This window comes from Anabrus simplex, chromosome 1 (genome assembly GCF_040414725.1).
Source record: "Anabrus simplex isolate iqAnaSimp1 chromosome 1, ASM4041472v1, whole genome shotgun sequence".
Taxonomy (NCBI): domain Eukaryota; kingdom Metazoa; phylum Arthropoda; class Insecta; order Orthoptera; family Tettigoniidae; genus Anabrus; species Anabrus simplex.
In genome coordinates this window covers 399105530-399119103 of record NC_090265.1, presented here as the reverse complement: position 1 = coordinate 399119103, position 13574 = coordinate 399105530, and the positions used below count along the sequence as shown (strand labels likewise).

The following is a 13574-nucleotide window of genomic DNA, read 5'->3' as shown; positions in this document are numbered from 1 at the left end:
ACAAACAAACAAATTTTTCCTCTTTATAATATTAGTATAGACTAGGATTAGTAGGACCTATCATTCCGCTATATTTTTAATATTTTCGGCTAATTACAGTGTAGTATTAATAATGCTATTGGTTTTTGTTCCACTAAGTAGTTTTCAAGATTGTTGGAGACACCGAGGTGCTGAAAATGTGAAAATTTTATGTTTCTGTAAATCTACCATCACAAAACTTGTGTATGTAAACATCTTCAAATACCACCGGAGTGAGACAGGATCGATCCCAACAACTTGCGCTCAGAAAGCCCGTTCTCTACCGCCTGAGGTACTACTCACAGCTAAAAATCATTTATATAGCATGCTAACACTAAATTCTGGACCATTGATTTTTAACATTTTTCTTGAGACTTAGTATTCCAACGTTTAGAGTTCTACAGGTTCATAATCATAAATGCGTGGATATTGTAAGCTGTAGTGGCACGCGAATGACGCTGAAAATAATCATTTAAAAAAATGCTATGACATTCTCTTGACTAAACACATCTATCCCCTGATCTCTACTATTTCCTAAGTAGCATGGACGAATGCATTAGCACAGTGTTACACATTTCAAGATATCAGGAGTAAAATATGTACCAAAATTGATGTAACACGTTAACTTCATAATATTCCGAAGGCATATAACACCGTTTTCAGTTCACGAATTCAAGAATCGGCTCCTACACAGGGACTGAACCAGAAATTTGATTTTTTAAGTTAGACATGTTCTAAAAGACCTGTAATAAGTTAGATTACAAGATCATTTTTGCACGGAAAAAACACATTTTACAATGTCAGGTTACAAAATTGTTATTCATAAGTATATTTGTAATTGGGTAGATTGATATCTTAATTTTTAGCTACTAAATTTCCAGTCGAATGTTCAGATTTTAGGCCAATTTGTCTGTAGCGAAGGAATTTTCTTGTGGTACTAGAATGAACAACTGGCCGTAAACCCCAGAGAGAAACTCAATAAACTGCAATCTGAAATCAGTGACCTCGGAAACAACGATAGCCTACAACCGAGAACATTACACTATAATAATTATTTCATACATACCAGTTCTAGTATTATTTTTGATACACGCAAGTACAATTACTGAACACAAAGTTGAAGTTCTTACCACCAGAAAATTCGTGCAGAATTTTATCATGTAGTTGAAATTTTCATTACGTCAAACCGGCAAGTGAGAGGGGCCTCTGTGCCGGAGAATGGCTTCAATGTCACGATGAGAACAACACGACACATGTCTAGACAGGATTCGAACCGAGGTCACGCCAAGACGTGGGATAGATAAGTGATTAATATCCCACAGGGCTGGCTGGTTTGTTGGCTGGCCGTCTATACATTTGATTAATTAGAACATCTAAACGTCGTTTATAGTGCTTGTGGATGCTATAATTGGAGCTGGCCGTATTAAGACAAGGTGGGTAATTAATATTACCACAGAGTGGAGTGTTATGCTTCTTCAAAAATCATACACTACACTTAGCTATGGTGACCATACTTTCTTGTGAATGCTCTCTTTTGGAGTAATTGTTATACCGATGTGGTTATACAGCATTCCATGTAGGTGTCACAAGAAATGTTCGAAGATCTGAGGGCATATAAGATATCTAGTCCCCTGTGCCACTGTGTTCGACTTCAGTATACTATGTATTATTCCTCCTTGATTCCACGTTCGATCTGTCATGGAAGTGGTATATTGCGTTTACTTCGGCCTGAAAATATCTAATGCTAGAGACTAATTAATGTTAAATTTTAGGTGAATTACCTCTGGAGAAACTGAACGCACAATCTAAGAGAAGAATATCTGAGATAGATATTCAGAGTTTTTTTTCTGAAAGTAAGCTTGATAAAGACACCGAGGAAGGTTAGTGATGAGTTTTGGTGAGATGTGAATAGTGGATGTAAGTTTAAAATCAGTGATAATGATGATTAGTCCGGGAAAAATAAATAAAGAGAAAGGCAACTAAGTTAAAGTAGAAACAAGTACTAGAGATAAAATAAAAACGAAGAAATACTTTATTTGAAGACATTTACGGTTTATTTATTACATTTAGAGATAAAGTATGAGTTGAAGTGTTCTTGAGGGTATCACTGAAGAGCAGATTCAGTCATTCTAAATTTACGAAATAACATTTTTCACAAACATTTTACTTTAATCGAATACGATGTATTTCAGCAAAGTATATTTTCGTAGATGCCAATTATGTTCGTAACAGGAAATAATTTAATATAAACTTAACATTTACTTTTTCATTGGCGTAATTTAATCTTTAGCGAATAATATTCAATAATTTCTTCGGCTGCATATAAGGGTTAGGGATATTTTATTATATTGTTTAACTACTTTTATCATACTGAAAAAGAAGATCCATGAATAATAAAGTACCTTCGGTCCTTGTTCTCTAGGAATGATTCTCTCATTAGCAAAGTTAGATAAGATCCATTTTTTGATGTTATTTCAACCAATACTATCCGGAAAATAGCCACAATGAATTAATCATTATGAAAGACAGCCTTTTATGTATACTCGAACTGGCTTCTCTGGTAATACTTTACCATCCTATATTAATTATTGTTCCCGAATTATAACGTCACAAATTCCAACACTTTAGCATAAAATTCGTAAAATATTAGTTTTGAAAGCAAGTATACAGAAGTGTTGCTGATCAAATAGATATGAGTACCAGGTAAGGACATGGATTGCTATTGACTCACTCTCTGCATACAAGCACCTCCAGTTTCTTTCCTCGTGTACGAGACTTTCAGAAAGCAAATTCGAAAGAATACGCGTCATCCTCACCACGCGTGTTAACAAAACGCAATATATTTCACTTTCGATAGAATGTATACCACTATTCATGATGAATTCCGTCAAAGACAAATCGCGCGAAGAACGCAAAAACTCGACCATTTCAATCGTTGGACTGCCAGCTGATCACACATCAGTATTAAGGAAGCCAAAGTCCTTCAACTGGGAAGTACGAGGTAAGGTAAGGGTTATACTGTCTGAAGGCAGGTCCGAACCTCCGCAGAGGTGTTCCTGAGCCGGAGTTTACGTGCGGTAGGGTGGCCAGTTCCTTTTCGCTCCTCCATTCCCTTACCCCCACCAACAGCGCGTGGCAACCCATCCAACTACTGACCACGCCCAATGTTGCTTAACTTCGGAGATCTCACGGGATCCGGTGTTTCAACACGGCTACGGCCGTTGGCGGGAAGTACGAAATGTATGTTAAAACACTGTCAAGTCGTCTTCTTCTAGTGCCATCTCTTCACAGAAGATTGGCAGCTATTGGTAACTAACATGCAGTAATTTTTCCTATTTTGCATTTCCTGAAAGCTAGAGATTAATTCAAATAATATAATCGTTCTTAAATAAGGTATCTGATAAACAAAATGCGCATTTACAAATTACTGAGCTGTTAAGCTACTGTTAAATAACTTATTCTAAATATTCTAAATATATATTCAATGTACTGTACTTCAAATGCCTTCATTTATTGCTGTTTTAAATAAAACGAAAGTAATATCAAATTGTGCCGAGACCGTAAATGCGTGAGTATGCCTTTAGGAAACTAATTCAAAAATCGTCTACAAAAGGCTTTTGCAAGATGTGTTGAATTCCAGAAGCCATCATCGCCAGCATGAGTAACTCAGGGCTAACACAAAAGATAGCGAATTTAGTCATTTTCTCTGAATCAAGTTCGATTTTGGCCAAGGACAAGAGAGTGCTGGGGGCCTTGTGACGTCGTTGGTAGTCTGTCTGATACCTTGTGTCACTCATGGGTCTGCGGTAACTTTAATTATTGAATCCTAAAGGCAGTACATGGCATAGAATTAAAGAAAAGATTTCGAAATGTGATGTTATAGAAGGATGTTCAAGGGCAAATGGCGAGACCAGACCATAAGTGAAGAAATACTGAAAGAAATTCGTAAGAATCAATCAATCAATCAATCAATCAATCAATCAATCAATCAATCAATCAATCAATCAATCAATCAATCAATCAATCAATCAATCAATCAATCAATCAATCAATCAATCAATCAATCAATCAATCAATCAATCAATCAATCAATCAATCAGTCAATCAATCACCACTAATATGCATTTAGGACAGTCACCCAAGTGGCAGATTCCCTATCTGTTGTTTACATAGCGGTTTTTTTTTTAAACTGCAAACATTTGAAAATTTATTGAACATCACCTTTGGTAAATTATTCCAGTCCCTAACTCCTCTTCCTATAAGCGAATAATTGCCCCAATTTGTCCTCTTGAATACCAACTTTATTGTGATCTTTCCTACTTTTAAAAACACCACTCAGACTTATTCGGCTACTAATGTCATTCCACGCCGTCTCTCCACTGACGATCTTTCTCACGATCTTATAAAATTATTACTCTATACAGGATAACATCATCCGCAAAAAGCCTTATCTTTTATTCCACTTCTTTACTCATATAATTTATATATATAAGAAAAAATAAAGGTCCAATAATACTGCCGTGAGGAATTCCCCTCTTAATTATTACAGGGTCAGATAAAGCTCGCCTTCTCTAATTCTATGAGTTGTACTTCCTATAAATATAGCCATCCATTCAGTCACTCTTTTGTGTAGTCCAATTGCACTCATTTTTGTCATTAGCTTCCCATGACCCACCCTATCAAATCCCTTAGATAAATCAAGCGCAAGACGGTCCATTTGACCTCCTGACTCTAAGATATCAGCTTCATCTTACTGGAATCCTAGAAGTTACATCAAAATTAGTGCCGGTACTGGAAGACTTTACATTCCTAATTAGCATGAACATATCTTTGCTTGTTTTTATCTAGACCTACACGATAATTTGTTGAAATACATTTTCCGATACCACCGGGCGAGTTGGCCGTGCGGTTAGGGTCGCGCAGCTGTTATCTTGCATCAGGGAGATAGTGGGTTAGAACCCCACTGTCGGCAGCCCTGAAGATGGTTTTGCGTGGTTTCCCATTTTCAGCTGGGGCTGTACCTTAATTAAGGCCACGGCCGCTTCCTTCCCACTCCTAGGTCTTTCCTATACCATCGTCGCCGTATGACCTATCTGTGTCGGTACGACGTAAAGCAAATAGCAAAATTTTCCGGTACCCTGTAGACCACATTTAGTGTTTAATTGACTTGTGAACGATGTTTACCCAAGCAGCCATCTATTGGATCTAGTGAAACTTTTGATGAATCTGGTATGTAGCACGCTACTAGCTGAGGCACAGTATTTCGCCTACACTGACTATGAAATGGGCTTTGGTAGAGAGAGTCTCAGTCATGGCCAGACATTGGAAGTGGATGGGGAAGACCTCGTCTGGAATTGGACTCAGACAGACCGAAAGACAGACGGCCTTGGTGAATCACCAGTCGGAGGTTTGGTGGCCTTGCATTCTCTCCTCATTCATTGCATTGCAAGGTCTCACGGTACCGCACCTCAGCTCACATACAGTAAATACAGGTCAGCACCAACTTATAATTTCCAGTACAGAATGTCTACATCTCGCCGTGCTCGAAACCGCCAAGCTAGGCATACTTGCCGTTTTGAATATTCAATTGCTTGTTTTCCAGCAACACATATTACTTTTGGGTTGAGGGTGACAGTGGTGATGAAAATCGTTCAGGCACCTGAAGTTATTGTACACTTTCCAGTACACAGCAAACTCTATCTGCTTTGTCATCCGAATAGTTTGTGAGCTCAGAAACTTGGAGACAAGCATAAAGAAGCTGCATTCATAATAACTCGAATGCCTTCCGTTTTTTTATCTTGTTCTTTCCGCCTCAGCAATTATTTTTTATTCGATTTTCTCACTGCTCATTGTAATTTGAGCCCAAGAGCTCCGAGATCTCTGTGAGTCGTTTATAACAGTAGTGTTGTTCATTTACGGTTTCAGGAATAACGATTATATTGATATAGCTGGTTATATATCTATTTTTCTAAGAATTGCTATTGCTGTTATTGTTATTATCATTATTTCAGTATTATAACAATATTTAATGTCACGACTAAAGACAGGCCAACGGCCGTAGCCGTGTTGAAACACCGGATCCCGTGAGATCTCCGAAGTTAAGCAACATTGGGCGTGGTCAGGAGTTGGACGGGTTGCCACGCGCTGCTGGTGGGGGGTACGGGAATGAAGGATCGGAAAGGAACTGGTAACCCTACCGCACGTAAACTCTGGCTCAGGAACACCTCTGCGGAGGTTCGGACCTTCCTTCGGGCAGAATAACCCTTACCTACTAAAGACAGGCACAATATGAAGAACATTGTGCAAAAACATGGCATTTATTTACAATATATATGAAACCATGAAAATAGATTTAATAATATTATGAAATAGAATAAATTACAATAATTTTTATTGGATTTAAATCAACACGTAAAGGGATAGTAATTCTATATTCAGTGGAAGAACAAAATAAAACACTAGTTATTAGTGTTAATAATTACAATATTCTAACCTATTTTCCTGGTGTATTCAGCTATTAGATCTTTAATGAGAATTGCAGGATGATACAAGCAGCTTTTCAATATTTTCTGGCAAAAGATTGCATTTTCTTTGGTGAATATATTTTTGTACAGTAAAAGAGATCGCTCCACAGAACATGATGAAATGTATCGCGCTATATTCGATAGCTTAATATCTGCTGGTATATTACTGCTCTTACCTTCAGGAACCTTAATAATTTGAAGAATAATTTTGTAGAAACTGCTTTTCTAGGTCCCCTGAAACTTGAGCCAAATCTTCTCTCAGGCTTTCTACGTACTTGACTGATGTCAGCAGTGGAAACTTCTTTGTTTCCAACGTCTTCATTTATAGTAGATACTCTGACAAAATGTGCTTGTATGTATGCTAGATCTCCTTTCACCTTTTTACTGCGAAATTCCTCCTGTGAAAGATGCACACAGTTACTTGACTGAATATTAAAACTATAAATAAAATCACAACAAGTATAAATTAAAAATGTTCGAAGTTTCCATCGTTTAGTTCTCTATCAATGTACAAAAAGTGCCAATAAAGACAATGTTAATTGTTGATGAAAATATTAATGGTGGGAAAATTTGTAAACCTCACAAAATATGAAGAAATATGGCGATTTTTGCGGAATATGAAACAAAATTGTAAAATATTTTGAAATATGAACCGGTTCTTGGTGTGCATTGCCATCTAAACGTCGCCATTCGTAAATAACCTACTTTCCAGAGCGCTAGCAGCCATGGTTTAGAATATGTTTCATATTGTGCCTGTCCCTAGTCGTGACAAATGATTTAAATAAATAAATATTTCATGGAAAACTTACAATGGCCAACTGAAAATCAATACGGCAGAGAAAGGGAACAAGAAATTGGATGATATATTTACTAAACATAGTTGATGAAGAAATCTTAACAGATACTTGGAGAAAATACGAGCTGATAAATATGATGCAAATAGCAAGAGAAATCTCTATACATATTACATCGACAAATACCATAACGGTCCCTGAAAAGTGAACATACGCAGTTAAAGCTTGGAATATTGAACATTTTATCACATATATCAAAAATAATTGAAATAATGTTAAATAAGGAATATGAAAGGGTATGAAGTCAGAGGCCTCTATCCTGGTAATGTGATCAAAGAGATATCATGAATGATATTTAAGTTATTCGTAACTGTAAAGAGCTGGTATTAATATGGCGAGTTTTCAAAATAAATCATATATCAACCATCTTTAGAGAAATTATCTTGGCCGACGTAAAGCCCCTAGCAAAAAAAATATCTTGGATATCTTAGACGTAAGCGACTTTTTTCAAACAACCGTCCAATATGACATTACATTTTGAGTAATATTATTAACAAAGTATTAATTTACATCGTAATTTAGCCGCTTTAAGAAAATCGGTATTTTCATCACTTGGGCTATATTTTGAAACCTACCGCCAGTGTGATATTTAATAACAAATTATTCATTAAAATGTTGAGAAAGCGGAAACAGATAATAAATTAGCCCTGGAAATATCCAAACTCATAATATTCAGAAACACAGTTCGGTTTCAGAAATGAACCTGGAGCAGGAGATATCTCTGATCTATATGAATCTCCCCGTGCCACCGACGTCAAAAAAGACCGTTGCCTCTGCTTCATCGACTAAAAGAAGGCATTCGGCAAAATGAGACACGGGAGTAGGCTACTTGAAATACTTGAGAACACTGACACTGATGAAATATCGTTCTGCATTATCGATAACTACTGTAACTCTGGATGCAGGAAAATCTAAACATAATATCGTCGTTGCGCCCACGAACCCCGTTATGTGAAGCAGTTCAGCTTAGAACTTTGCCCGGAAAAGTTCTTACATCAAAGGTTCAATATTGTGCGTTTTCAAAGAATTCTCGTTCTTATGGTATTTGTGCTATGGGTCAGTATTTCTCCCTCAATATTATCACATAGCGATTTCCTCAGGCGCAACGACGATATGTTCTCTTCTTCCCATACTTCAACGTTTAAGTCAAGGCGATCGTGATAGAAGCAGTTACTCAAACTCATACCATAATCTAATAATAGATGGAGAACGTTTAAGAGTAGCATACGATGTGGTTACTCTGATATATTATATTATATTATATTATATTATATTATATTATATTATATTATATTATATTATATTATATTATATTATATTATATTATATTATATTATATTATATTATATTATATTATATTATATTATATTATATTATATTATATTATATTATATTATATTATATTATATTATATTATATTATATTATATTATATTATATTATATTATATTATATTATTTCTCTAAAAACGTTAAACAAAATCGTAAGAAATAAATTTAATTCCATAGGACTGCTCAATTTTATCTCATTTCATGTTCCACGAGCTGGAGCTCGCATGAACACAGTATTTCAGGTTCCAAGATCAAGAACAACTCATCACTTGAACTCGCCATTTATTAAAATGCTACGATTTTACAGCACACTTGCTGCAGGGATAGATTTATTTTCAGAATCACACACTGTCATTAATTCACATTTAAAGGCCTGTGTTTCTATATAATAGGTGCTCTTTAACTTATTTATTAATATAGTCACTTACTACTTTATTATATACTTGTTTCAATTCCTGTATTTTTATAGTGTAGAAATAATCATTGTTGTACTCTGGATTGTCATTTTCTCTGTATATGTGTTTTCCATTCATTCTTCTTCCTTGTCTTTATTTTCTTCAGCATTATTATTATGTATTTATCTTTACTTACATGTATGCATTATAAGTAGGCTACTGTTGTGTTAAGAAGGTACTGTATTGGGCTTACTGCCGGTGTACTTTCAAAAGGACAAATAAATAAATAAATAAATAAATAAATAAATAAATAAATAAATAAATAAATAAATAAATAAATAAATAAATAAATAAATAAATAAATAAATAAATAAATAAATAAATAAAACAACTAAAAATATGGTTAGTTAAATATGAGCAACTATTTTGCCCAGAAAATGAGTAAAAAACCCGTAAGAAATAATTAAATCATTTACCACTGTGAGATCGGATCTTTATCTTTAAGAGTCTGGTTCCCTCTAGTTATTCATTTAGGACGTGTGTCTTGATAACAGGAATTATTAAGGATAAATTTTATAACTTTGTAGCATATTTGACTTTGAACATGTGAAGGAAAACCCTAGTGATAGTTAAGAGATACTAAGTGAAAAAAAAAAAACCAACTAAAAATATGGTTAGTTAAATATGAGCAACTATTTTGCCCAGAAAATGAGTCAAATCCCGTAAGAAATAATTAAATCATTTGCCACTGTCTTTTTGAAAGTACACAGGCAGTAAGCCCAATACAGTACCTTCTTAACACAACAGTAGCCTACTTATAATGCATACATGTAAGTAAAGATAAATACATAATAATAATGCTGAAGAAAATAAAGACAAGGAAGAAGAATGAATGGAATGACTGAGAATCAAAACTATAAATACAAAATCACAAACTATTCATTAAAATGTTGAAAATACGGAGACAGATAATAAATTAGCACTGAAAATATCCAAATTCATGATATTCAGCCAGATCATGATAGTCTACATGAGGTTCTAGATCGCAGATAGGAGGTCCAGCAGATAATTCGATTCATAGCTGCGTGCTCTAAGGAATTTTGTGGAGTCATCATCAAGGCGAAGGAGATTTTGAGTAACCAGCAAGTTTCAAACGTGGGCTTGTAGTTGTGTAGTCGTGTATTTTAAAGTGACAGAAATACGAAACTGAATGACCCACAACATGCTGAATGTGAAAACATAAGAGTTAGGAAGAAGCTTAAGGTGGATATTTTTAGTGAAGCACATGTTATACGAGTTTGGTACCAGAAGACTTTGAGCCCACATGTCTGTGTGAGAGATGACAATTTTCACTGAAAAGTAAGTGGTCATCCGAAGATGATGATTTCCGAACTAATTTCTTAACATAAAACTAGAATTAACTAGAATAGGACTAAGTGCCAAAGAATTGTTTATTTTCTCTTAGTATCTCTTAACTATCACTAGGGTTTTCCTTCACATGTTCAAAGTCAAATATGCTACAAAGTTATAAAATTTATCCTTAATAATTCCTGTTATCAAGACACACGTCCTAAATGAATAACTAGAGTGAACCAGACTCTTAAAGATAAAGATCCGATCTCACAGGGGGGAATGATTTAATTATTTCTTACGGAATTTGACTCATTTTCTGGGCAAAATAGTTGCTCATATTTAACTAATCATATTTTTAGTTTTTTTTAATAAAAATAGGCTTGAAATATCACAGTGTAAGACCGGTGAATGTGAATTGTAACGATCTTTGTGTCTGTGCTACTTTGTAATTAACTGAGGCTAGGACTGAGAAGAAAATGACTGCGACATATATATATATTTTTGGTAGCTGCTTTACGTCGCACCGTCACAGATAGGTCTTATGGCGACGATGGAGCAGGAAAGGGCTACGAATGGGAAGGAAGTGTCCGTGGCCTTAATTAAGGCACAGCCCCAGCATTTGCCTGGTGTGAAAATGGGAAACCACGGAAAACCATATTCAGGGCTGCCGATAGTGAGGTTCGAACCTACTATCTCCCGAATACTGGATACTGGCCGCACTTAAGCGACTGCAGCAATCGAGCTCGCTGACTGCGATATAGACGTTTGTTTTCTTCTTGGTATTCGCCTGAGGATGAAAAAATTCTGAAAATTTCAGGTAGAGTATTACTAAATACTAATTTTTAAAGTGATTTCACGAACAAATGAACCGATAATCACGAGAATAGATTATAATGATCTATTTGAAGTCTACAAGTCTGTTCGAGGATTTTCACTAACTTCCCAGTGAGTTAAACACCAGAAATTTGCACATTGACTATTATTTGTCCATCATTTTTGTCGATAATCTTTTCCATTTCCATTATTTTAACGTATTCTTACACGGTTATGATTTTGTGCGAAAACAAAAGTTAGTTCTCTACTCGACACGGCGCAGCGCTCAGTGGTGATGGGCTTACAGCTAGTATTACTTAATTAGAACTTAGTTACTCTATTGCTGTGCACAGAGGATCAGACATGCTGGCCATATGTATGCGTTATCTGACAGTTTGGGCGTGGTCGTCCGCCAACAGGCCATGTAACACTGACGATTAGTGAATAATTGTGACGTCCTATGCTCAGAGAGAATTTAATAAACTATGATGATCTGTCAGAACCTGCAAACGAATCTTGACCACTTGTATCCCGCCGCTGGGACTATCGAACTCAAACCCAACTGAATGCACTGCATATGTAGAGTGTAATGTTATGACTATGCTCTCGAGACTAAGCTAGTTCAGTAAACACAGCTGACATACCAGGAATGTTTTTGAAGTGGTATGTTACCAACTTTGTGGCTAGAGATCACAGTTGTCGTGATTAAAGCCTAGGAGACATGAAATGATATACAATTCTGACGAGAAATTCACGTTTTCTAGAATCATAATTTATGGATATGACATTTGTAAATCATTCATAATTCGTTCTTATTTGAAGACTTTTAGGTTGACTGCGTGTCAATTTCGTTGTATCCATAGTAGCACAAGAGCGCTGATTTCAATAACATAAATACCCCAGTGATGAAATGTATTGTCAAATTCCGGCCCGTTCTTCCATACTAAAGGGGCTGCCTGGCGGAGGCGGCAAAGACGTGCTCAGTTCGCCCTGAAGGACGAGGGTTCGATTCCCCGTCATGAAGTCGAAGCATTTCAGAAACGAGATTTCCACTTCCGCATGTGCACATGGCCCTGAAATTCACTCCACCTACATCAAGAATGAGTACCAAGTCAATTCACTCTACTCCACCAAGAGCCGAGGTTACGGATAGTGGAAGCCTTTACCTTCCACTCCTCCAAGGGTCTTCATGGCCTGTATGGAGATGACTTTGCTTTTGCTCCTTCACACTATGAGCGTAATATTTCTTTGAAGGGCTAATATAATAAAGTAACGCCAACTGTTCATGAAATTAACGGAGAATATCTCCTGTTTGCTTACATGTTCGCCGAGTGTTGTTCAAGCAGAGAAAGGAGCACGCACAGCGCAGCATACATACCTGGAAACAAATAAAATAACATTGATTAATGATGAGTTTCATTTGATATATCATACACAAATATTCATTTGTCAAATAGAAAATAAGTCCGCCTCTGTGGTGAAGTGGTTAGTGTGATAAGCTGCCACCCCTGGAGGCCCGGGTTCGATTCCGGGCTCTGCCACGAAATTTGAAAAGTGGTACGAGGCCTGGAACGGGGTCCACTCAGCCTCGGGAGGTCAACTGAGTAGTGGTGGGTTCGATTCCCACCTCAGCCATCCTCGAAGTGGTTTTCCGTGGTTTCCCACTTCTCCTCCAGGCAAATGCCGGGATGGTACCTTCTAATCATCCCATCCCCCTGCAAGACCCGTGTTCAGCATAGCAGGTGAGGCCGCCTGGGCGAGGTACTGGTCCCCCTCCCCAGTTGTATCCCACGACCCAATGTCTCACGCTCCAGGACACTGCCCTTGAGGCGGTAGAGGTGGGATCCCTCGCTGAGTCTGAGGGAAAAGCCAACCCTGGAGGGTAAGCAAATTAAGAAAGAAATAGAAAATATCAGAAAGAAAATCATTTACGTGGTTTTCAAATAATGAGATGATGTCCAAAACCACCCGTATTACATCACTATCACTATCAGCCATATTCAATCGTTTTTACGATGTGGCCTCTTTAAGTCCGAAGCAAGGTAGGTTTTCATGAGGTCTCTCCATCTGGGACGGTCTTGAGCGATGTTCTGCCAGTTGATCCCAGTAATCTTCCGGATGTCTTTATCCCATCTCTCCGGTGGTCTTCCCCTTGGTCTGAGATGATCTTTCGGACACCACTCAAGCACAAGCTTTGTCCACCTACCATCAGTTCTCCGAGCAACATGGCCTGCCCACTGCCATTTTAGGGTAAATACCCTTTCTAAAATGTCACTGACCTTTGTGA

At 36.8% G+C, this 13574-nt stretch overlaps 1 protein-coding gene across 1 annotated transcript in view; it reads right to left on the bottom strand.

The window, feature by feature from the left end:
• The window catches only part of LOC136856845 (uncharacterized), a 1106690-nt gene that overhangs the window by 988201 nt on the left and 104915 nt on the right, over positions 1 to 13574 (bottom strand). The window contains exon 2 of the mRNA XM_068227126.1: positions 6719 to 6940. Coding sequence (XP_068083227.1) covers positions 6719 to 6940 — 222 coding nt within the window. The remainder of the gene's footprint in view (positions 1 to 6718; positions 6941 to 13574) is intronic.